Source organism: Pelodiscus sinensis, chromosome 31, assembly GCF_049634645.1.
Source record: "Pelodiscus sinensis isolate JC-2024 chromosome 31, ASM4963464v1, whole genome shotgun sequence".
NCBI lineage: Eukaryota > Metazoa > Chordata > Testudines > Trionychidae > Pelodiscus > Pelodiscus sinensis.
In genome coordinates, this window is record NC_134741.1 from 7,675,403 (window position 1) to 7,700,632 (window position 25,230).

The 25,230-nt window shown below is 55.9% G+C and overlaps 1 protein-coding gene, 4 non-coding genes and 1 pseudogene across 6 annotated transcripts; 1 reads left to right on the forward strand and 5 right to left on the reverse strand.

Annotated features, from left to right (window-relative positions):
- Window positions 1-227: 227 nt before the first annotated feature.
- LOC142821696 (U1 spliceosomal RNA) lies at window positions 228-381 on the reverse strand (annotated as a pseudogene).
- Window positions 382-5,063: 4,682 nt separating this feature from the next.
- LOC102452864 (zinc finger protein RFP-like) lies at window positions 5,064-11,805 on the forward strand. 2 transcript variants are annotated; one of them, XM_075912777.1, is made up of 9 exons: window positions 5,066-6,348; window positions 6,475-6,726; window positions 7,010-7,105; window positions 7,605-7,835; window positions 8,193-8,215; window positions 8,834-8,946; window positions 9,666-9,686; window positions 9,983-10,009; window positions 10,350-11,804. In XM_075912777.1, exons 1-9 carry the CDS (start codon window positions 6,310-6,312, stop codon window positions 10,907-10,909), a joined length of 1,362 nt encoding a protein of 453 aa, XP_075768892.1. In that variant the 5' UTR covers window positions 5,066-6,309; the 3' UTR covers window positions 10,910-11,804. The 2 variants fall into 2 exon arrangements, with proteins under 2 accessions (XP_075768890.1, XP_075768892.1); XM_075912775.1 differs by having other exon boundaries at window positions 5,064-6,726; window positions 10,350-11,805.
- A 3,565-nt stretch (window positions 11,806-15,370) lies between these two features.
- Window positions 15,371-15,444, reverse strand: TRNAI-AAU (transfer RNA isoleucine (anticodon AAU)). Its single transcript has one exon. It is a non-coding gene; the product is annotated as a tRNA-Ile (tRNA).
- Window positions 15,445-20,082: 4,638 nt separating this feature from the next.
- TRNAA-AGC (transfer RNA alanine (anticodon AGC)) lies at window positions 20,083-20,155 on the reverse strand. The gene has a single exon. It is a non-coding gene; the product is annotated as a tRNA-Ala (tRNA).
- A 4,165-nt stretch (window positions 20,156-24,320) lies between these two features.
- TRNAR-CCU (transfer RNA arginine (anticodon CCU)) lies at window positions 24,321-24,393 on the reverse strand. The gene has a single exon. It is a non-coding gene; the product is annotated as a tRNA-Arg (tRNA).
- Window positions 24,394-25,086: 693 nt separating this feature from the next.
- Window positions 25,087-25,168, reverse strand: TRNAS-GCU (transfer RNA serine (anticodon GCU)). Its single transcript has one exon. It is a non-coding gene; the product is annotated as a tRNA-Ser (tRNA).
- Between the last annotated feature and the right edge of the window lie 62 nt (window positions 25,169-25,230).

The window sequence follows — 25,230 nt, forward strand, 5'->3', positions numbered from 1 at the left end:
CCATCGGGCTTTCTTGAGCAAGAAATTAATGTAGCTGTCTACACTGGCCTTCTTCCCCAAGAATACTCCAGTGTAGACAGGCAGCAAGATTTTGCGCAAAAGCAGCTGCTTTCGCGCAAAATCTTGCCAGTCTAGACGCAGCCATGCTGTAAAGTAGCTGCAGAAACAGCATCAATATAGGCCCAGGCAGAGAACAGCTCTGTTTTGCTTTCTTTTACAGGGAGCACAAGGGAAAAGCACAAATGCAACCCCACATTGCACAACCAAGTTCTTCATGTTTGGGGAAATTGCAGAAGTCAGCCCTTCCAAAGTGCAATGGATGAGCCTCACCCTGGGAAACCCGCCTTCATAACCACGGCATTTCCCCTTCCAGGTAAGTATTAGACACCCTGGCACAACCACCACCTGCCCCCAAGTGCGCCAAACACTCTCACCTCAGGTTGGGCTTGGTCTCACAGCTCCATGTGACCATGTCTGTGCCGTATCCCTCCTGCCCACACACACCCTGACACCGCCCCGATGCCCCAGCCCAACCCCACTCGCGAAATCAGGCCCCTGCTCACCAGCACACTCCACAGGGCTCTGGTCATGACAATATCTGCATACGGGCTCACATGGCTCCACCCCTCTGCATGGGACACACCTCCCCTTCACCCCCATGCCTTGACCCAGGCTATATCTAGACTGTGCTCCCCCCATCATTCCCTCCTGCAGAAGGTATGTAAATCAGCTGATACTTTTTGAGGAAGAGATTTTTCTGATATTTGGCCCCATGTACCCCACCCATGGTGGGTGGGGCAGGAAAACTGCTCATAGCTGGAGGAATTAGCTCAAGTGGCAGAGCCCTCACTTAGCATGTGAGAGGCAGTGGGATCAATACCCACATTCCTCAGTATCTGGTGTTCTTGTTCCTTCTTCTCACAGGCAGAGTCTTCCTCCATGGTCTCCGAAAAAACCCACCTAGTGGGGCAAAGAGCTGGTGGAGGTGTTGGGAATGGGGATGGTGTTCCCTTTGTGCATGAGAGGTAGGAGGATTCGCTTCCATCTTCTGCCCGCTCGCTGGTGCTGAGGGGCCGGCCCCTTTCCTGCTGCCCCAACTTTTATTCCCACAATGCACTTTGTGCAGGGGCCATTGAGCCATTGGTCTTTGTGCCAAGGTGTGTGGCTGGGAGCCAGGAGTCAGGACCCTTCCGCAAAAAAACACATCCCCTGAAATGTGCGTTCTACAAAAGCCGTTTGTTCCCTGCCCACTTCCCAACACTGGCTGCAGATACATACATTTGTGGGGTGTAGTTCAGTGGTAGAGTGTTTGGCTGCAAATCAAATGGCCCTCGGTTCAACTCCAAGTGTCCCCTTGGAAAAATTTCCTTCTAGGGGAAACATTTTCCTTTCCAGCTCCATCACACTCTGGCTTTACATTGCTTGAGATTCTTTACATTAATAAGAATCCTTAATGCAGAGCTACTCAACTTTGCAAATAGCTTCTTTCATAGTAATGGACATGAATACAAAGATTAAGGCAAGACTTCACAACTTGCAGGCCCCATTAAGTCAGTTCTGCTGATGTTAATAAAATGCAATATTTTCCCAAATCCCACCCATGACAGCACTTTTAATGAGCAATGGCAGTCCAGGAATTTAACTACTAAAACACATCTCAGCAGAAGACCATTATCCTGACTACTTTTTTGTTTTGGCTTCACAATTTTAACAAATCAAACAAAAAATGCCAATACAATATTTACGGAAATATAAGTACAATCAATGTGGAGTTAAAGGCACTGGGGGGAGAGGAGGCCTGGCTAGAAAAGAAACCCAGGAATCCTGCTTCCCAGAATCCCTTCCTTTCCCCTGCTCGCCCCACCAAGCTCTAGCTCCTACAGTCCTCACAGAGCAAAGACTGGAAGCCCCAAATCTGACCAATACACGCACTGCCCACCCACAGGGAAGGAAAGACTCAGAAGTTTTAACACCGGCTTCCTGGCTCTAACCCTCCCCTGGAGCTAGGCATCCCCACCCCCCTCCCCCAGTTACCCTGCTCTAACACAATGCCCTTTCCCTCCAGCAGAGGCAGGGGCATAAATCTAGCAGGGCAGAGGGTAACACCCTGGATCTCACCGGAGCCAGGTGCTTTTCCCTCCAGGTGCTGGGGCCCATATGCAGAGCGGCTGTGAATGGTTCCGGCCTGCAGTTCCGGATGTTCGATTGAACGCACCTGCCATCGCCCCTCCCCAATCCCCTTTGCAAGGCAAAAAATCCCAGATATGTTTTGCCTTTTAAAAAGTCTATCCAGATGGCGATTTAACATGTGAAAACAAGGACGTGCAGGAAAAACTGGATGTACAGTAACCCTACCCAGACCTTTCTCACCCTGGCCTCACTGCCCGGTTCCCAAGCTGCCTCTTGCCACCCCCGGCAACACCTGTGCATGTACCATTGTGATCTGGCTCAGTGCAGCACCATGCAGCGCATGGAGAGGTGCTCTTGCTGTGGCTGATGTAGCAGGCATGCTCTGCTGCCACCTCTTGCTGCCCTCCTGCCTGCCGGCCAGTAGCTTGGGGAGGTGCTATTGCTAGAGCCCACAGTAATGAGGCAGGCAGACAGCCCAGGAAGCAGCTCAAGGCATGTCGGGATGCATAAAAATGGGCCACACACTGCATGTGGCCCACAGGCCATGTGTTGAGTAGCCTTGCCTTAATACCTTCCTGGGCCAATGCACATAAACCAGGCAAACCCAGCCCTCAGCTGGAACCAACTCAGACCCACTGTGTGTCTGGTTTCTATTTCTGACAATTCAACAAGGGTGGGATCTGGATGCTCATTCGCAGGTCCTTGGTCTCCATTGGCTGTGCTGTGCAGAAGAACAAAACCCAAGTCCAGCTGGGGATGAATGGGCATAATTGACCTTACGGAGTTTGATTTAGCTGCCATGTCACAACAAGGTTGCCCCAGTACTGAGCCTGGTCCCACAGCTATGTGGGGGTGGAGCAGGAGTGAGAATGAGGCCCGCAGTAACCATAAGGCCCAAAAGTCAAATCAGCACAGGTGCAGCATGGGGCTGTCCCAGCTGTTCGGAGCAGCAGGCCCACCTGGGAACCAATCACGCACTGCGGAAAGAAAACAAACAAACCCATCCCCCAACTAAGTGAAGGGTAAAGCAGAAACCCCATTCTGGGCAGCCCAAGCACAGCCCCAGCCATGGCCAAAGAGCAGCTGCATGAAGCAGTGGGGTCAGGCTGCCAGTTCTGCCTGGGCAGCTCTGGGTTGCAGCAGCAGCACATACGCCTCCCAGGCCTGGCCTGGGAGCAACCCCTGGGAATATTCCAGCCTGTAGGATGTTGGGCCCATGTACCTGTGGGACACCTTTGCTGGTGTGTCCTTCCCTCCTCAGTCCACCCAGGTCAGGAGGAACCCTCGGGGCATTATGTGTGGCCATGCAGGGACAGCCAGGCCAGGCAAAATTCACTGATGTATGTAAGTGTGGGTAGCAGCGCTGCTGGATTGAAACATTGTTTTCAGTAACTCGAGTTAACTTTTCACAATGGCATGAAAATGAGCATTTCTGAGCCCTCGCTACCAATCTGAGTCTTCACAGGGGCAGGGAGCGAGGGGGGAACAGGTCACTAGCGTGAGACCACAATGCCTGGCAGCAGGCGCTGGGACTCCAAACGTTAAGGCTTTGTCGCCTGATTGGCAGCAGCACCTCTCAAAAGATGCAAAGTCTCTGGCCTTAAACCTCTCCCCGCCCCCCCCAACCCCCCCCTTGCAGGTACAGGGATGCTGCAGTTATTGCCCCTCCCCCTCTCACCAAACCACCCCCTCGCTGTGAGCCCTGCCTCGCCTGACAGAAGGGGGGGGGTCACTGACTCGTCTATTGACACCCCATCAGCATTTGCTCCCCGTGGGGGCCCCCGCCCCTTCACATCGCTACACGGGGGGACCCCGGCCATTGGCCCCGCGCCCCGCCCGGCCGGAGCGTTTCCCCCCCGCAGAAGGTGGAGCCCTTGTCCCCAACACGCCGGGCCGGGCCGGGCAGCCCCCCCGTGACAAGGAGCCGCCGCCCCCACCAGAGATTTGGGTCCAAGTCCCCCGCCCCGCGCTCGTCCCGGTCCCGCCCGAAGCGGACGCAGCAGCGCAGCGAGTAACGGCCCCAACGGCTCCCCCAGAACTCGCCCCGGGCAGTGCGCGGCGCATGCGCAGTGGCGGCCGCCTCTCTACCCGCGCGCGGAGTCGGACGCTGCTGCAGGCTCCGCCCAGGGGCCAATCGCAGCGGGGCCTGGGCAGGGGCCGGGAGCGACTGGCGGGGGGAGACGCGTTGAAAACCCGGCCGGGGCGCTGAGGAATGGGGTGGGGCGGTGTCAGACCGCGCATGCGCAGCGCATCAGTGACTCCGCTCCCGGATCAGCGCCGGGGCTTAGCTCAGACCCGGAGCTGCCTGGCCGCGCCCCCGCCCCGCGGGGTTGGACGCCCCAAGCCGGGCAGCTGCAGCAGCTGCTGGGGGCGGGGCCGGGCACCGCGTGTCACAACAAGGAGGCGGGTCCCCACGTGCCGGGGAGGGGGCGGGGCCAGAGGGGCTGCCGGGGGCGGGGCTTGTGCTGCTGCGCGTTCGGCCCGACGGGGCCTTTCCCTGCGCTGAGCCCCGCCCCGCCCCCCTCTCCTGCTTCTGCTGCGGCAGAGACACGCGGCGGCCCCCCCCAGGGGGTTTCTGCCCTTAGTAATGGGGGGGGGACGTGCGGGCTCTGGGGCCGGGGGAGCAGCCCCCCCCAACAGGCAGCAGCTGCCCTTGGTCTGACGTGGGGGCCCCCAAAGCGGGTCACAGCCCGTGTCAGAAGGGGGGGGACAGAGCGACTCTGAGGACGGGCAAGGCGGGGGGGGGGATTGGACAGAAAAGTGCGAACGGGGGGGGGAGTCGGATCAAAACGGAGTGAATCGCTGGGAAGCCAAATCCCCCCCCCCCCATGCCTGGCCCAGCCTCTGACCTAGGAGGGCGCCCTGGGGGGGGGGACAGTCACAGGGGCAGGGTGGGGGATGGAGCCAGAAGACTCCAGGGCAGTTGGGGGAACAGCAGCTGGGACGGGCAGAGTGGGGCTGAGTCTCAGTGGGGGGGTGGCTCGGCCCTGGACCCCAGTGACCCAGTTGTGTCCTGTCACTGGCACAGACACAGTTCGCCTGGGGCAGCCACCCACCCTCTTGGGATCATTGGTCCTAAGCTTGTGGGGCTTGAGGGGAGGGGAACGTGAGGGATTGGGGCAAGCACTCTGGGTCCTGCCCTGGGAAATGGGGCAATGAAACAGAAACCAGCCTCCTGGGGTGGTGGTGGCCCTTAGCACTGCCATTCTCCACCTCATCTGGGACAGTAAAACAGCCTGTTGGGGGTGGCCAGCCCTGACTTAGTAGCTGGGGACACTGGTCCCCAAATGAGTCCAGGCTCTGACAATTATTAATGACGGGGTGAGTCACATGCCTCAGCAGCATGTTACTTTTATTGGGTGCAAAGGGGAACAGAGTTTGATTGTAAAACATGAGGGATAAATGGGAGGGTTAATCCTTCCACCCTTTAGCCCCCCTAATGAGGAGCATGACTCAGGGCAATAGCTTCTCTCCTGAAAGGGGACCATGCTGCAATTAAACCTGCAAGGAAAACCCCCAAACCTGAGAGGATTTTCTCTCAGTAACTGACAATGGCCACAGGGCCCCTTGATGACACTGAGCAAAACCCCACTGCATCCGGTGGAGATTTAACACACCTAAGCACAGCAGGAGCAAGCGATTTGCATAGACACCACAGAGTCCCTCCCCAGTCCCAGCTTACTGTAAGGAACACAGTCGTTCAGTTCCTGCCTACGCCTATAAACAAGAGCTGCACCAGTTTCTGGGTGCCTTAAGAAACACCTGGCCCTGTAGCATCTGAGAGACTAGCAAAAAATCTGGAGAGTATCATGAGCTTCCATGGCACAACCCACTGCCTCAGACAACAAACACAGAGCAGTGGGCGGTCCCCATGAAAACTCGTTTTTTAAGTTTCTTTTAGTTACAGACTAACACGGCTCCCCTTGAGCCTTTTAAACAGGCAAGATTCTGTGTGTCTGTAACTGCCTGGGAGTTTTCTTAGGTAGCTTGGTGCTTGTCTGGGGCATTTCTGGGGCTCTGACTTCTCTGGCGGGTTTTTTTCTTTTCAGTCCAGTGAGTGTGATTGGCTCTCAGTTGTACAACCTGCTTTAAAAAAAAAAAAAAAGCTTGAACAGGCTACACTGCTTCCTTACCCTCAGAAAGCGAAACTAACCTGCAGGGCAGGGTTGCGGAGGGGCCATGGCTGCTGGGGACCTGGCCGGGAGTTTCCAGGATGAGGTAACCTGTCCCATCTGCCTGGAGTATTTCACAGACCCGGTGTCTATCAAGTGTGGGCACAACTTCTGCCGGGCCTGCCTCAGCCAGTACTGGGGAGAGTCAGACCCCAACTTCTCCTGCCCCCAGTGCAGAGAGACCATCCTGCAGAGACACCTGCACCCCAACTACCAGCTGGGCAACCTGGTGGATCTGGTGAAACGCCTGCGGCTCCCGGTGAGGCCAGCGCCCAAGGGGCAGCCAGGGTGCAAGAGGCACCAGGAGACCCTGAAGCTCTTCTGCCAGGAGGATCAAGCCCCCATCTGCGTGATCTGCAGAGAGTCCCGGGAGCACCGCGCACACAAGGCAGTGCCCATCGAGGAGGCTGCCCAGGAATATAAGGTAGGGACCAGGCTCTGCAGGGCAGGGAGTTACAGGGGCAGTTTCTCTGCAGTGACAGAGCCCCCTGCGTGTGTCTGCCCTGCCCTGGGTAGAGCCAGGGGCCTGCCTGGGAACACGACCCAGCCACATGAAGCTGGGCCAGGCCCAGCAGCACAGCTGGGGAGTTACCGTGGGCTGGAGGGGGGGACCTGCTCCCCCAATCTCACTGCTCCATGGCGCTGTTCTCACTGGGCATGAGCCAATGGCCCCAAGCAGCCCCAAGCACCGCTGTCTGTGTTTGCAGGAGCAAATCCTGAGCCGCCTGCAGCGTCTGCAGGAGGAGAGAGACGCGCTCCGGGGCCTGGAATCTGACTGGGCCAAGGAGAGCGAGAGGCTCCTGGTAGGTGCCTGGCCCTGCCCAGCCGCTTTGCACGGGGAGAGGGGGTGTCAGGCTCCTGGGGGACGCTGGTGTTAGTTCCCACTGGGGTCAGTGAGTTCACCCCAGGGTCGCTGGGAGCAGCCTCTGGCTCTGCCTCTCTCCCAATGGGGGGGCAGGGGTGAGGCCTGTCAAACTGCTGCATGTGCCCAGCTGTGGCAGGGTCAGGCTGAGGGGAGATCTGTGCTGACCCCCGGGTGTGAGTGTCAGACACCCCAGGGATGCCAGCGGCTGGTTTGGACTCCATTTCCCAAGGCCTGGGCTGCACCTCAGTCTGTTGGTGCAGTGATTGGGGTTGGGGTGATTTTCGGTGACACTTTTGCCCTGGGACGAGCCCTGGGCCAGACCCAGCCGGCCTGGGAAAGACACAGAGCGAAACGCTCCCTGCAGCTCGGACAAGGCCCTGCCACTTCCCACGGCCCCGCTCACCCGCGTCCCGGCCCCGCCCGCTCTGCGTCCCCAGAGGCAGACGGACGTGGAGCGGCAGCTGGTGGGCTGGGAGTGCCAGCGGCTGCGGAAGTTCCTGGCGGAGCGAGAGCGCCTCCTGCTGACCCGGCTGGGGGAGCTGGACGAGGAGATTGGGAGGAGGAGGGAGGAACACGCCACACGCCTGGGCGAGGAGATTTCCCGGCTCAGCGCCCTGATCTCGGAGCTGGAGGAGACGTGTCGGCAGCCGGCGCTGGAATTGCTGCAGGTGAGATGGGGTCAGATGCACGCAGAGCCCAGTGTAGAGGGGAACCCCTGAGTCACTGGGGGCTCGCAGGGTAACTCAGCGCAGGGAGCAAGGCCCGGTGTGGCTGCAGGGCCAGGGCCCCAGGGCTGCAGAGAGGCAGGAGTTTGGCCCATTGGGAAGGCTGGTGAAAAAGTGGTCCTGGCCCCCTGCAAAGCAGCTGATGTAAAAGGGGCTCGGCTCCCCCTAGCACAGCCCTTCAGTAGGTCTGCCACCTGGGGGAGCGACCTGTGGGGCAGGGGAGCAGCGTGACCCCTCTGGGGCAGGGGGCCGGGCTGGGCCATGGGCAGTGACTCTCTGCTCTGTCTCCTTCCCCTCTAGGGTGTGAGAAGCGCCGTGAGCAGGTATGTCCGGGCTCCATCTGCCCCCACCCCCCGTCATGCTGGGAGCAGGCTCAGAGCCCGGGCAGTGACTCCAGCCCCAGCCCCTGACCATGGGACTGCCTCACCCTCTGAACCCTGCCTCCTCTGTACCCACTGCCCTGGGGCCACTGCCGCTGTGGGGGTGTGAGGCACCCTGGGAGGGGACTGCCCCACAGCTCTGGGATGGGGAACCTGGCCCTTGAGGGGGTCTCTGGGGAAAGAGCCGAGTGTCCCAGGCCAGACCTTGGGGGGAGTGTCCCCATCCCACAGCCTTCACCCCATGGCGAGTGACCCGGCCCCTGGGGGCTGAGCAGAGAACCTGAGGAGCGGCTGGGCCTGGAGAACGGGCCCCTCTCTCAGCCCTGGGAGCCGCCCAGCCAGGTTCTAGGGGGCACATGGGCTGGGCCTGGTGCTGCCTGGGCTGTTTTCCCTCTGGCTGGAGAGAGGCCCCCAGGCTGTGCTGGCAGGAAAAACTCCCTGGGCAGCAGCAGTCCGGGCCCTGTGAGCTCTGCCTGTGGCCCAGCCCCCACCCGCTCCCCTGTCTGGCTTGCGGGGGGGAGGGCGAAGAGGGAGACCAATAACACTCTCGTGTCTCTGCAGAGGCGAGGCAGCGATGTTGCCACATCCAGCGCCCAAGTGCCCGGAGCTGGAGCGGAGAATCCGGGACTTCCCAAGAGAGAACAGTCTCCAGGGGGCCGTGACGGGATTCCTGGGTACGGGGCGGCGCTGCTGGGGGCTCCTCTCTCACTGTCTGGGGGTGTGGAGAGGGGGGTGGAAAGGCCCAGCTGAGACCCCAGGGTCTGCTCCTGGGGGCCTGGCGGGTTCCTGAGCCCTAGAGGGGCAGGGAGCTACTCTGAGCAGAACGGCAGGATCCCAGCAGGATGCGAATGGCAGAGAACAGGCCCAGGGAGTGCAGGTGCCTCCCCTGCTGTCCCTGCGGCCGCCCCCTCTTGCTGCCAAGCAGAGAGTCCCCCAGCCCAGCCTGCGTGGGCCGAGGGGCAGGGGGAGGTTTCTGGGGATGCTGGGAGCTGGTTGCCGTGGGAGACGTTGTCACAGACTCAGGGCCCGAGTCCCAGCTCTCTGGACATTCGTGGAGCCTCCCTGGCTGACACCAGCCGCGCACCTGGGCCCGGTGTCTGAACCCCTTGGGCCAGACGCTCAGAGCTAGGCAGGTGCCCAGTGAGTCACACTGGTGCCTGGCGGGAGTTGCAGAAGCCCCAGAGAAGCTGGGCCCCTAACTCCCACTGGTGCCCATAGGAGTTGGGCACCTCCCCTGTTCTGGTGCATGTGAAATCCCAGGGGCTGCGTGGCTGGGGATGGAAACACCTGAGAGAAACTGGTTCCGGGGCCTTGCTCCCCAGGGACCCTCTGGCAGCGCGGGGCAGAGCTGGGCCGTGAGCCCCCAGTGACGGGTTTTTCTCTTCCCTTCCAGGGGCGCTGGCTGCGGAGAGAGGTGAGGATCCCGGGGCACTGCCCTAGGACCAGGCACGGCAGCTGCTGGGAGCCTGTTCCCCCACCTGGAGCAGCCCCTGGGCTGGGTGGGCACGAGGGGATCAGCGCAGGGGGGAGCCCAGCTGGGGAGCGTGGAACATAGCAGCCAAGGGGAGTCAGAGGCGGTGGGACCCTGCTCTGTGGGGAGCCGGGGCAGAGCTGGGGGTGGCGGGAGGGGCCGAGACATCCCTGCTCCCCTCCTGGGGAGGGGGGGCCCTGCAGTGGGAATTCTCACTTCTCTTTCTCTGCTTGTTCCAGGACTCAGGCGAGCCCGAAGATTTGCAGGTAACTGGCCTTGCTCCTCATTCCACGAGGAGTACAGCTAGTTCGGATTAGGAAGCCTAATCCGAACTAGCTACTCCGTGCCGCATGTAGCCGCGCAGCACAGGGTTCGAACTGCCAGCATTTAAAAATAGCGCCGGCCGGCTTCATGCAAATGAAGCCCGGGAAATTCAAATCCCGGGCTTCATTTGCAAGTGCGGTATGCCTACATTACCCTCCTAGTTCGAATTAGGAGGGTAGTGTAGACATACCCACAGTGATTAACGGGGGGGCAGGTTAATTTCCCGCTGACCCCAGGGACCCGCCCCTGCCCCCTGCCCTGACTTTGTGACTCTCTCCCCAGTGGACGTGATGCTGGATCCAGACACGGCTCATCCCGACCTCGTCCTGTCTGAGGATCGGAAACGTGTGAGATACAGAGACACGCGCCAGGATCTGCCCGACAACCCAGAGAGATTTGATTATTGTATCAATGTGCTGGCTGTCGAGGGGTTTGCGGGCAGGAGACGTTACTGGGAGGTGGGGGTGGGGAACAAGACTGAGTGGACTTTGGGGGTCTGCAGGGAATCTGTGAGCAGGAAGGGGAAGGTCATAGCATCACCTAAGAACGGATACTGGGCCGTGTGGCTGAGGGACGGGGGATACGAAGCCGGCACCTCCCCCTCCACCCCCCTCCCCGTGAGCGCCAAGCCCAGCCGAGTGGGGATTTTCCTGGACTACGAGGCGGGCGAGGTCTCGTTTTACAATGTGACTGACAGGTCCCATCTCTTCACCTTCACCGGCACCTTCTCCGGGACGCTGCGCCCTTTCTTCTGTCCTGGTCTCAACGCTGGGGGCACCAACGCGGCTCCCCTGACCATCTGCCCGGTGCCGGCCCAGGCCGGAGGGAATCCCTGCCCCTGACAGTGACCCACAACACCGACTGGCCCCTCCCAGCGCTGCTGTTATCTCCCCCTATTGATGGGAGCCAGTTACTGCAGGTACCTGGATGTTTTGTGCCAACCAGTCGCTGCCCCTTTCCCTTTGCAACTGGAGCCTCCAGTGGAAAACCAGACACCTGGCAGCCCAGCCCAGTGTGGTGAATGGGACCCCCTGGCTGGAAAGAACCCAGGCTGCCTTTCCCCCCTGCCCCAGGTCTGCTGCTTCCTTACCCTCAGAAAGCGAAACTAACCTGCAGGGCAGGGTTGCGGAGGGGCCATGGCTGCTGGGGACCTGGCCGGGCTGAAATTGGTACGAAACGCGGCCAGACAGCGGGTGGGGTTTGCTGCTCTCACCTTGCCCCATCCCCTGCCCGAGATGAGGAGGGAGGGGACTTTCACTCCTGTCAGAGTTTTCTACTGCTGTGAAATCTCAGTGTCAAATATGAAAGAAAAAACAACTAATTTAGAAACCTGTCATTGTAACAAGGTGTCTGCACAAGAACATTTTCCTTTACAGTTCAACAGTTTTGTATTAAAAATCTATTTTTAGAAATGGAATTTTTTATCTTTTTCTTCCCTTACATCAATATCGATGTTTGACTTGTTTACAGAGCATTGTGTGTAGTTCAGCTGCGGCACTTCAAGCAATCCAAAACCTTTCTCAGAACCCAATTTGTTATGGCATTGTCAGACTGTTCAGTAACAATGTCCCTGTGTCATAACCAGCGCAGCCACACAGGTATGCAGCTGCTCCCTTGTTCTCCTGCCTTGACCAGCTCTCTCTAGAAAGCAGGGCACATACACCCCATACTGTGCTGCACCTTTGAACATTCATAGGTGAAAAAACCATAAAATGTTCAAAGAAAGAAAGGAAGAACTGGGTTCTTCCCATGTGCTTTTTTGTCCCAGAGTCTCTAGGGCTGTGTCTACATTGGCATGAATTTCCGGAACTGCTTAAAACGGAATACTATTCCGTTTTCAGTTTTTCCGGAAAAGGAGCGTCTACATTGGCAGGCTGCTTTTCTGGAAAAGCCCTTTTTCCGGAAAAGCTTCTGTGGCCAATGTAGACGCGCTTTTCCGGAAAAGAGCCCCGATCGTCATTTTCGTGATCGGGGCTTTTTTCCGGAAAAGACTACTGGGCTGTCTACACTGGCCCTTTTCCGGAACAGTGTTCCGGAATAAGGACTTATGCCCGAGCGGGAGCAGTGTAGCTTTTCCGGAATAGCGGCTGATTTTGTACAGTAGAGCGTCGTTGCTTTTCCGGAAATTCAAGGGCCAGTGTAGACAGCTAGCAGCTTATTCCAGAAAAGCGGCTGATTTTCCGGAATAAGTGGCCCAGTGTAGACACAGCCTAGGGGTGCAGGAGGTGCAGAGCTACAAAAAACAAACCACTTGCATGAATGTTGGTCTAAATCGAGGAGAAAGTTACCCAGATTCACCTTTGTTTTTTAAACACAAATCTTGAAGGGAGAGTGGGGCTGGGGCCCTGTAGTTTTCTGCCCCAGCGTGGCTGGCTTTTGGGGAGAGTAGGTAGGAAGTGGGAGGGGCTATTGGAAGCCCTTAACCCTATGGGGAAAGAGAAATGGGGAATCTCCATCACTGGAGAACATGGGTATCAATTCCCCTGCCTTCTGCATGCTAAGCAAGCCCTCCACCATTTGAGCTAATTCCTCTACCTGTGAGCAGTGCTCCTGCTCCACTCACCTTGTTCCAGAGCCCACAACGTCCCTGCAGCTGCCCCAGGCTCCTTTCTGAGAAGGCTACAGGTGGGGCTGTTTGCTGTGGGATGGCGAGCTTGAGCGTGGTGCACATCATACCAGGGTGCTGTGTTCGAGTGCTGGCCACTGGATGCTCTCAGCAACCCAGCCTGTCTTCATTCAGCTGACTGCCATGGCCAGTTGACCCCAAACGGAGACAGGTTAAGTGGTTTGCAGGGAGCAGTAGGGTGAGACTGGGGCCTAGGATGTGCAGGGCCAGCCTGCTGGGAGAGGGCTCCTGCCTCCTCCTCTCCTCCCTCTCTCAGCTACTTTCTTCAGTGGGGGCTGGCCAGCTGCCTTCCCCAGTAGCAGGCACCGTGGGTGAAAGTAGGGCTGGGGAAAAGCCCTAACCCCGCCCCTTGCTGCCCAGGCCCAGCCCCACGGGAGCCAAGCCCCCACCCATCACCACGGGGAGGTGGGGCTGTGCCATGGGGAGGCAGGAGGGCACATGGTCCCCACCTCCCTGGAGCCTATAGTAAGTGTTCTGGCGGGCAGAGAATGGGATTACAGGGAACCGTGCATAGGACACCGCCTTATACCCAGCTATAGAACAATCCTTTCCCACTGTGGTGTTGAAGTCTGGTCTTTTTACTGGGGTGTTGTGGAGAGCAGCAGACTCCTATTCGGGCCATCGCCGTTACGATCTGTCACCTCATTCATCGTAGACAGAGTGTTCTGAAAGACCGGGGCAAGTATTAGTACAGAGGGTCCCGCAGTGCTATGCACAGAAGTAAAACAGAAACTTGGAGAAGTGACACCACAAACGAGGCCTTTCCATATAATTTCATGTTGTGAATCGACCCTCCAGCCATACGATAGGTTGCCCTTCATGCTGGTTGTCAACCCCTAGTAAGTTTCTCCTTTCCCATAGTTGAGATAGACCGATTTATTTCCTTATAACCTATTGAATGGACGGTAGCCAATTTATCCAAAGGGGGCATCTACACTCCAGGGCTGAACTCAAAATCACGATGCAATTTGAGCTACATCAATTGCATATCCTCTTTCGAAATAGCTTGTATAAAAATAGGGAGTGTCTACATTGCACTTACTTCGATATAGAGCCCTCTTCCTCTGACTTCCCTTCCTCCGCGTACAATGAGGGTTACAGGAGTCGGGGTAAGAAATCCTCCAGCTTGACAGGATTTCAACACTATTTTGAAATAATGGTCTGCTGCATAGACACGAACAAAGTGATTTTGGAATTGCGCTAGTCATTTCAAAATAGCATTGCAGTGTAGACACACCCTCGGTTGTTGATGTTTAGCTGTGTGTTGGCTTGTAAATGTTGCACAGCCAAAACACAGCAGTATTTTGTATTTTGCAAGGGTTTTTACACATGAGCCACATTCAAATTAAATGTCAGTCTAACCTGCTCCATTAGAACGTCTTTCTCAGGACCGGGGCTGCCAAGATGCTCTTCAAAAACCATAGTGTGCTCCCCACCCCGGCTTCATTTCTTTTGTCCACAAAATGATGTTTTTTGCCCCCTGCCCCACTGGTGTCCTGTTCCCCTGTCCTGTCCTCCTAGAATCATAGCCTCACAGAGCTGGAAGAGAGGCCTCACCAGAGCTGACTAAAGGGGAATAATCACTTCTCTGTATCGCCTGACAATGCTCCGCCTATTGTACCTTAATATGCCGTTAGCCCTCTTGGCGACAAGGGCGCCCTGTTGACTCAGCTCCAGCTTCTCATCCACTGGAATCCCCAGGGCCTTTTCTGCAGAACTGCTACTTAACCAGTCGCTCCCCTGCCTGTACCAATGCTCGGGATTCTTCCGTCCCAAGGGCAGGACTCTGCACTTGTTCTTGTTGAACATCAGCAGATTTCTTGTGAACCAATCCTCTAATCTCTCCAGGTCACTCTGGGCCCAGTCCCTGCCCCCCAGCGTATCTACCCTCCCAGCTCAGTGTCAGCTGCAAACCCATCCCCATCCCAGCTCATTAGTGAAGATGTTGAAGCAGCCCCAGGACCAGTGGTCCCTCATTGTTTGTCCACGTGCAGAATGATGCAGTGTGCACCAACCCCCGTGTGGCCATGCACCACCAGTAGCACAGGACACCTAGGAACAGGTTGGGCCTCCTTGCTCTGGCACCCTCGGGACCTGTCTAGTTCCAGCTGAGGGATTTTTCTGGCCCAGGGGAGGTAATTTCCAGCCCTTCTGCTGCCAGCTCCTCCCTCCGCCCCCTGGGCTCCCACCTCCAGCCGTCCAGCTGACCATGTGCCAGCTCTGGAGCTGCTTCCCCCCGCAGCCCAGCTGAGCCATGCACCAGCTCCCAAGCACCCCGTGCTAAGCTTCCCAGCTTTTCCCCTGCACCGTGCAGCCCAGCTGTGCACACCCCCTTCCCCTGGCATAGCACCAAGACACTCTCCTCCTGGAAGATCCTTGGTCCTGCCAGATCACAAATGTTTTGGATCAGAAAGTTCCAGATGGCATGTCGGGGAGCCCCCAACCCTGCACCCCCATCCACAGCCAAATGTTACACACAGCCAGCCAGTAGAGTAGAAAGGTTTATTGCTTCTCAGAGATACAGCATGGCATGGCCTCTGCTAACATGGATCCTAAGAGCAGACTGCCTTATTCCTCAATGGGGGGAGCTCACAGGCCCTGAACCCCCATTTCCTTGGTCTTCCCTGTCCATAGCAGGAGGCAAAATCAGCGTAGGTCGACAAACCAAACAGCCCTGTGACCAGCATAGGGCTTGAACCCATGACCTTGGTGTTATTAGCACCACGCTCTAACCAACTGAGCTAGTTGGCCCTATGAAAATACAGGTCACCAGTGGTCCTTTCAAGAAAGGTACCTCAGCCAGCTGCAGAGACTCTCTGCAGCTGCCAATGGCTCTTCTCTGATGGGGCCACTAGTGACTCACTGTGATGTGGGCTGGCTAGTCCAGCTGGTCTGAGGTTTGGTCAAGGTGGCTGGCAGTCGACATGGTGCACTGAGACCCAGGGCAAAGAGGCAGCCGGAATCGCTTGCTGCCAGCACCTTGCCTCCCAGCTTCTTCCCTGTCAGCAGCAGCCGCAGCCCCTTTCGGCCACTGGGTCAGCCCGGGAAGGGAGGCGGGAATGGGGCCATGCCATTCTGCTCACAACGCACTACATCATATCCTGCATGTGCAGGCTGGCTGCACACAGTATCCCAGCCTGCACATGCTAGCAGCCGGCCGCTGAGCACAGGGAGTGGCTCCGGCAGCAGCGAGGGCTTCATGTGTGGTGGCAGCTCACATTTTCCTTGGTCCTCCTGGGACACAGAAGAGGCCTCCCCTGGCCACCCATGGAACTGCTGGTTCAGGAAAAGGCTGATTGGGGAGGAGTGTTGGGAAGAAGGAAACCACAAGCCTGGAGCTGGTGCAGAGGCTGCTGTGACTGGCACTGGCAAGGCAGGGCTCTGACTGCAATAGCTGGTCCCAGGCAAGGCACCGCTGAGAAGTCTCAGCCCCAACCCTTCCTCCACCCATCTCAACCTAACCTGTTTAGCTCTCCCACATGCTCCTGAAAGCCAGCACACAGGCCACCCAGCCCTGCACCAGGAGGCAAGCCCTGGAACTGCCTTGTGGGCACCCAGAGGAACCTCAATAAGAAAAGACCTTCTGTTTTTGCCTGGCTTTGAACCAAGGACCTTTTCTTGTTAGGCAAATATGATAACCCCTACACCACAGAAACACACTTAGCAGTGACTTCTGCTGCTCCACTTAAACTTGGGCAAATATTCGGTTGCTAACCCTTTGGCCACCAGCGATTGCTGCAGGGCAAAGGAATTCTCTGTTGTCAGTTTTGTGGCCTCAGGAAGGGACCAAACTGAAGGAGGCCGGGCCCCCACCTGGGGACTCCAACCTAAACCCTGAGAGGCTGCTGTGCCTGGCACTGGCAAGGCAGGGCTCTGACTGCAATTGCTGGGACAGAAGAGCCAGCGCCAAGTGCCCTTGTGATTCCCTGGGGGTGTCAGTGCCCAGAGACCCTGCAAGTGCAACCTCTGCAGCTCCTGCAACCGTGGAGAGTGACTCTCGTCCCCCCTCCCTTGGGATGGGCAATGGCAACAGGTGGAGGAGCTGGGAGAGAAGTCCCAGAGAGCAGCCCCATGGCTAAGCTGGCCAAGCAGCTGCTGGGTATGGGGGAGGTGAGGGAGGCAGCCCCCAGTGGTGCCTGGCCAACGTGTCTGCTCTCTCTGCCATCCATCCCTACGTAGCTGGAGTTGGCCATGTCCTCACAGCAGGAAGCCAAAGGGGGCAAAGAGCAGAAGTGCTGGAAGCTGGTGGGGGTGGCCTCTGGGTTTGATTTAGTGAGTCTTAGCTGGACTTGCTAAATCAAACGCTGTAAGATCGATTGTGGCCATTCATCCCCAGCTGGACGTGGTCCTTGTTCTTCTGCAGGACACGGCCAAAGGAGAGTAAGGACGAGCCAATGGGCATCCAGATCAGATCACACCCTTGTCGAATGGATGGAAACAGAAACCAGACACACACACAGAGCCGGTTTGAATTGGTTCCAGCTGAGGGACGGGTTTGTCTGGTTTATGTGCATTGGCACTAGAGCACGTGAGGGGTTTGTGGTCATTTGAAGAATCCCTGGTCAATAGAAACCCAAAGTGTGACACATCTGGAGATGTAAAAGTTTCATTTCAATTGATGAGCTTTTTAAGGGGGCACTTGTTACACCCCCATAGCAACCATGTGTTTGCATCCAGCATTGGGAACGGAGCAGGAAACGAGGCTTTTGTGTGACTCACATCTCAGGTGGGAGGGACCCTCACTGACCCCAGAGTGTGACTGGTCCTAACAAGGGATTTGCCCTGAAAGCAGCAGAGCTGGGGCAGGACAGAAAGTCCTGGGAGATGAAGCAGCTGGAGGGAGCCAGGAGAGCAGAGGCCAGCCTGAGAGCTGAGAGTCAGAGGTGCCCACTGCACTTTCACACCAAAGGTCCCATGGTGTAAGGGGCAGCACTCAGGGCTCTGAATCCTGCAATCTGAGTTCAAATCTCAGTGGGACCTGCTGGGACTCAGCTGGTTGTTACAAGGTTCAGGTGCTTTGGCTTCCATTCCTTGAGGTTCAACAAAGAGAGTTTTGTTCCTCTTGCTGGGTGTCTGAGGCCACTGGAGCTCCATCTCCAGACTGAGCAGGGGGGCGGGAAGGGCCTGATGCCATCACAGCTGCAGGGCAGGTCACCCGCCTGGCCCCTGAGCTCAGCCTGTGCTGGAGGCATCCAGACAGTGTGAGCGGGTCAGAGAGGGGATTGGGGGAAGGGTCCTGAGTCCTGGCTCCCAGCCACGCACCTTGGCACAAATAACAATGGCCCCTGCACAAAATGCATTGTGGGAATAAGAGCTGGGGCAGCAGGAAAGGGGCCAGCCCCTCAGCACCAGGGCCCAGGCAGGAGAAGATGGGAGTGAATCCTGCTACCTCTGCCATGGCTTAGCCTCGGAGGGCTGGGGGGGGGGTGGGTCTAGCAATTTTTCACCCCAGCTTTGTAGGAAGCCAAGTAGGAAGGGGCCACTGCAGGTGCACAACCCCCTGGCCTGCTGTGTCTGTGGGAAGGGTTCAAGCCCCTTGTTGGGTGAAGCCCTTTAACTCACATTCTCAGTTTGCAAACAATTCACCTTCAGCTTTCACCAGGGTTTTAGAACAAAAAAGTCTAGTCCTGGGGTCCAGCTTTAGTAGAACAAGAGAGAGAACCAACTGCAATTTCCATCTTCTGAGGAGAAGGGAAGAGGATTTTCTTCTTCTCAGTTCTAGCCACATCAGCCCAGGGAGAAGAAAAAATAACCCTCTGCCCACTGATTGTCCCTGTCAGCTTCTGTAGCTTCACCTCCTTCCACAGCAGCTCCAGCTTTGAGCTACAAATCTCAAGGGGCTGGTGAGGAAATGAGGAGCTGGCAGCTCGGGTGAGTTGCTTCCATGAGAACAAGAGGTGGAGTGTTCACAAGGTGCAGAGCAGGGTGCTAGAAAGTTTTGAAATTTGCGTAGCTTTTTGCAGAAGAACAGTGCAGTGTAGACATAGACTGAGTGTTGCTCAGCACTAGTAGGAGACAGGGAGAGACAAAATGATCTAACGGCACCTGCAGCCTTTCAGAACAACCCCCAAACCCAACCCCAAGAACCAGCCCTTTCCTCCATCCTCACTGGGGTCTGCTGGGAACTGTCTGGACTCAAACCTACCCCAGTTTCACCCTAAGGATTCTCTGGTCTGTAAAAGCTGCATCCTGGAAATGAGAAAGCAGCTAAAGTGACACTTGAGGGACTTGAACCCACAACCTTTGAATGATTATCTGGGCTCACCTGAATCACTGCAGCTTAAAAGTCCAACACGTTTTCCATTGTACCACAGAGCCTGGTATTGCCATACTCTGCTTTGCAGCATGGCAATTGCTGGTGGCAAAGAAATGGGAGCCAGGTCTGCCTCTTTTGGGAGAGCAGGTAGGAAGAGGAAGGGGGCCACTGAGCCCCTGACAGTGAAAATAAGAGATGAGAACAAAGCTACAGTTGGAGAATGTGGGCATCGATCCCACTGCCTCCCGCATGCTAAGCGAGCACTCTACCACTTGAGCTAATTCCCCTACCCATGAAAGAGTCTGCTACCTCACCTACCTTGTTCCAGAGCCCGTAAGGTCCCTGCAGCAAAAAAACTTCAGGACCAGAATTCAAAGAGAAACTGCTGAGCTACACTTCATCTTCAAGTTTGACACAATCAACTCTGGATCAAACAAAGACTGTGAATGGCTCGCTAACTAGAAAAGCAGCATCTCCTCTCTTGGAATTCGCATCTCCAGATCAGCTACTAGAAGTGGGCCTCATCCTCCTTGATTGGATCCACCTCGTCATCTCCAGCCTGATCCTGGCCTGCATATTTATACCTGCCTCTGGATATTTCCACTATATGCATCGGACGAAGCGGGTCTTTGCCCACGAAAGCTTATGCTCCTACACTTCAGTTAGTCTATAAGGTGCCACAGGACTCCTCGCCGCTATAACGTCCCTGCGGCTGTCTAAGGCTTCTTTCTGAAAGGGCCATTTGTGAGACTGATACCTGTGGGCCGGCTAGCTCGGAGGTTTAGGACGTGATGCTCATATCACATAGACACATCTTAAGAGGAAGGCCCTTGTTTCAAACCATAACGGGCTCGCTGTTCCGACGTCCCTGCAAAGCTCATGGCACGAGGCGTGAGGAGTGAGGGATCGGAATTGTGATTTATTTGGAACTAAGTGCTGTGTAGCCAGCGCCAAATTACGAAATAAGCTATTTCAAAATTGACTTGAAATAAGCTACCCAATTGCATCGCTTATTCTGAGCTATGGGACGCACCCTAGTGAGTTAGAGCCCAGCTCTGCCCCCAGCTTCCTGCCCACCCGCAATGAGCTGAGGTGCTGCAAAAGTTCCTTGTAAGAGGGATTTTTCCCATCAGTGGAGAATGTGGGTATCGATCCCACTGCCTCTCGCATGCTAAGCAAGCGCTCTACCACTTGAGCTAAATCCCCTGCAGTAGGAACATGGCCCCTCTTGGAGGCTCTTCCCTTCTCCACAGGAACGTCTGTCTTCTAGGTCAGCTAGTCAAGGGAAAGGAGAAGGCTCCAAGGAGGCTCCTCCTCACACTCGTGCTTGTGACCCTCATTCTCGCTCTGGCCCCAAGGGCAGATCTCCAGAAGGAGACTCCCTGCAGCAAAGTCATGGGGGGCTCTGAGTCTCCCTGCAGCAAAGTCTCTGAGGTTTCCTCTGCCCTGCAGCCTGTCCCACCTGGCCATTGTCATGGACTCTCTGTGAGGTCATCACCTCCCAACCTCCTTTAGCCAATAAGCTGAGGGGCTGTGAAAGGCCCTTGTGATGTCACTGCCACACTCACCCCTGCCCTCCAGAGCTAATGTCAGCTCCCTCTGCTCTGGGCTCCCTGAGGCCCTTTAACACACAAGGGCTTTCTCTGCAGTGCACTGAGGAGAGGAACCCCTGAGTCAGAGATGCCGCTTTGCCCAGGTTGGCAGGGACAGGAAGCAGGCCGGGTGCCCAGTAACCCCAGACAGATGTGCACATCTGCACGTGAGCAGCAGCTGTTGTGGGACTCTAGAAATCTCCCCCTAGATCTAATTCCCCACGTGCCAGGCACCAGTCAAAGCCAGGGCTCCAGGGTCTCAAGCAGAGCACTGCGGGAGGTGGATACGTGTCTATTTGAGGCAAGTTCCTCACTCCCACGTCCCAGACACGTACTGCGGCACAAAGACCAACGGTCCCTGCACAAAGTGTGTCGCAGGGATAAGCGTTAGCCCCAGGAACAAGCATCGCCCTGCAGAAGAGACACCCCTGGTATGGAGCCAACAAGCCCAGAAGCCACCCAGCTCAGGATCCCCAGGCACTGACACAGACTCCCTGGCACAGGAGAATCCCAAGCCTCAGTTCTGCCGGCCAGCGGTTTCCCCTCTTCCGCTTCTTGTCAGCTCCCTGCAAAACACCCCACAAGGGTGAGTGGGGATAAACCCAGCTGTGCTGTAGAGTGCCTGTTCGGTGGGGAAAGAGAGGTGCTCCTGCCGCCTCCCCGAGCAACTCACACATGTAAGAAAACTGCATTTGAGGTGTTTGTATGGGTGTCAGGATGGCCGAGTGCTCTAAGGTGCCACACTCAAGGGCTTGTCTTTCTGTTTGTTGGGTGTTTTGGTCTCCAAATGGAGCTGTGGGTTCCAATCCCACTCCTGGCACATCCTCTGTTTTATATTTAGAGAGGTGACCTCATTTCCCCATCTCCCCTGACGTTGTAGGAGCCCTTCCTCAGCATTTCTCTGAGGCTGCATCTACACAGCAGTGTTACTTGGGAATAGCGGCCATTACTCTGCAATAACAATGGGAGCGTCTACACAGCAATTCCATTATTCCGACGTCTGTAACGCTCCATCCAGACCCGTGGTCTGAGGAGCCAGGAGGTTCCCAGGCTGCAGACAGACAAGCCCACAGGCAAAGACAAAGCAAAGTGCCAGCCACTTCCTGGGAGTGGGAGACTCCAACCTAAACCCTGAGGCCAAGGGGTTTACAAGCCAGATAATCAAAGTTTGCTCCATTTCTCCCTCCACAACCCGGCAGAACCTCAAAGGCAACTCCACAGTCCCAGCATGAGGTGAGGGGAGTGCCATGGCTTAGCTGGCTAAAGCCCCTGTTTAGTAAACAGGAGATCCTGGCTTCAACTCCCAGTGGTGCCTTGTTGCTTCCTTTGCTCACATTTTCCCAGGTCCTTCTGGGACACAGAAGAGGGCTCCCCTGGCCACCTATGGAACTGCTGGTTCAGGAAAAGGCTGATTGGGGAGGGGCCTTGGGAAAGAGGAAACCACAAGCCTGGAGCAGGTGCCATTGGTGGTCAGGACAGGCCTCTTCTGTGTCCCAGAAGGGGCATAAGTAAATGGGAGCAAAAGCTGCAACAAGGCACCAGCAGTTACTGAACCCAGGAGCTGCCTTTTATTAAGCAAGTGCTTTAACCAGCTAAGCCACGGTGCCCTACTCAGACCCACCTCTAAACTGTTCTACTGCGCTTCTCACCTGCGGGGCTTGCAGCTTCCTTCTGCCCAACTCTCAGGCTCTCTAGGCCCTGACCCCCTCAAGGGAGTGTGGTGTTTGCTCTCCTGTCCCAGCAATTGCAGCAGGAGCCCTGCCTTGCCACTGCCAGTTACAGCAGCCTCTGTACCCGCTCCAGGCTTGTGGTTTCCTTCTTCCCAATGCTCCTCCCCAGTCAGCCTTTTCCTGAACCAGCAGTTCCATGGGTGGCCAGGGGAGGCCTCTTCTGTGTCCCAGAAGAGCATAAGTAAATGTGAGCAAGGTTACAGCAAGGCACCACTGGGACTTGAACCCAGGATCTCTTGTTTATGAGGTAGGTGCTTTAGCCAGCTAAGCCACAGTGCTTTCTAAGTGAGATTAGAGACCAGAAGCTTCAGGATCTCTACCAAGCATTTATAAACCTCAACTACCCACCCGGAGAAATAAAAATGCAAATTGAAGAGCCAGACCTAGGAACCATCTACTTCAAGACAGACCCAAGAAAAGCAACAATAGAACACCACTTGTCATCACCTACAGCCCCCAACTTAAACGTGTCCAACACATTATCAATAAACTACAGCCTATACTGGAACATGATACCATACTCCAAGAGGCTCTGGGAGACAGACCTATAGTCTCCTATAGACAACCACCTAACCTCAAGATGATTCTTACCAACAACCACAGGACATACCACACTAATACCAACCCTGGTACCTTCCCTTGCAACAAACCCTGTTGCCAGGTTTGTCCACATATTCATTCTGCTGATACCATTATTGGACCTAACCAAGTGAGTTATAAGATCAAGAACACATATTCCTGCGCATCCAGAAATATAATTTATGCTATCGTGTGCCGAAAGTGTCCGTCTGCTATGTACATTGGACAGATGTCTCAGACACTTCGCCAAAGGATTAATGCCCACAAAACAGATATCAGACAAGATCACAAAGAAAAAACAGTTTCTTGCTATTTCAACCAGAAAGAACACTCTCTCAATGACTTAACCACCTGCATTCTGCTACAAAGACCTTTTACATCTGCACTTGAAAGGGAATCCTCTGAACTGTCATTCATGTTAAAATTCGACACTCTCCGGGAGGGAATGAACAAAGACCCAAACTATCTTACCCATTACCAAGATAGCTTCCCCAATTATCACCTCTAATATCATTAGCTCACAGACATCTAACTTTCCCCACCTCTAATATCATTAATTCACAGACACTTACCTTCCTTCCTCCCCCCCCCCCCCCGAATCCCCCTCCTGTTCTGCAATGTGATTTGTCCTTTTCATATGTGTTCATTTTTTTAAATTGTATCCTTTGGTATATATGGTTGTGACTATTTTCTTCCCCTATTTGATCTGAGGAAGTGGGTCTGGCCCACGAAAGCTCATCACCTAATAAACCATCTTGTTAGTCTTTAAAGTGCTACATAGTCCTGCATTTTGCTTCAGCGACTAGCAGTGAGGCCCCTCCCTGGCAGCACTGTGTCAGACGGTTTCTTCTCAGCCTGCTGCCTCCTGAATACTGGGAGCAGCTGCCTGGTCCGAGGGGCTGCAGTTCCCTGGAGAGAGGGGCTGGGGCCGGTGGCTGCAGGAAAACCCTTCTGCTGTGTCTGCGGCTGAGTGGCACAAAGGAAGATACAAGATCCCTGGTGGGGTCTTTGCAGGATGAACGTGCCTGAGGAAAGACGCTGGAAGCGCAACAGACACACAAAAGGGGCAGTTTGAGTCACACACACACACACACACGGCAGGGGGCACAGCTCAGCCAGGGACCTTATCCACTCACAGAGCTTCCCAGCTTCTCCACCCCCCAAACCCCACCAGGTAAACCAAGTAACTAACCCCCCACTGCTCTAGAGTCTCTGGCTCTCATGGGCCTTCTCATCCTTAGGCTCCGCTTTGTCTCCAGACAGACCCTGCTCTGCTACAGCCACCTCCTGCTGTCTGTCACTCCTGGGCCTTCTAGGGCCAAATTTGCTGTTTCATTCTGATGTGTGGGCTTTTAGCACTCAGATCTGCACCTAACACCAGCATTGGCTTGTCAGTTTCTGTAGAGAATCCTTGCCAATTGTCTCACAGAGTAGAGGAAAGTAAATTCTTTGTCACTGAGAACAAACTGTCACCCCAAGTGGGACTTGAACCCACAATCCCTGGCTTAGGAGGCCAGTGCCTTGTCTATTAGGCCACTGGGGTACACAAAAAAGACTCCCAGAGACAGAAATTCACCCTTCTAAATGTCCCTTCTTCAGCTTTTAGCTCCTGATTAAGCCCCTTAGAAGAAGCCGATACACAGGAAGGGCTGATCACACCCCTCTGAAAATCAGCTTTCCATGGGTATCAGTAGCTGGCTCCGAGTCATGGGTCTTGACCTCTCCTCTCCCTCTTGAAACCAGGGAAGTGTCTCCCACTGCTGCAGCCTCCTGAGACTCTATGGCCGTGTCTGTACAGCAGGGACAGCAACACTCACAGCCCCACAGGAGGGTCCCTGGCCTAGCAATGTGGCTCCCTGAGCAGCCTCTGATGTTCCCTGTGTGAGTCGCAGAACCAGCCCTGAGTGACAGGGGGAAGGGGAGCAGCTCACACAGGCCAAGGGGCTGACCAGGGGCAGGACATGAGCCTGCCAGGCAGCAGTGACATCACAAGCACCTTGTGCAGCACCTCAGCTCATTGGTTGGGAGGCAGTGACCTCACAGAGGGGCCATGGCAACAGCCAGGTGGGACAGGCTGCAGGGCTGGGGCATCTCAGAGACCCCCATGGCCTGGCTGCCTGGAATCTCCTTTCCCCAGGCTTCAGTGGGAGGGGCTGGGGCAGGCAGGGTTGCAGGAGGGGCTGGCACTGAACTGAAGAGAGATCTGGGAGAAGCAAGAGGGAGGGTTACAGGATCCCAATGAGGATGGGATTTGAACCCATGCGTGCAGAGCACAACGGATTAGCAGTCCATTGCCTTAACCACTCAGCCACCTCATCTGAGTTGCAGGAACTTGCTTCAACCTACCCAAAGCCAGCACTACCAGAAACCTTTGTAGCAC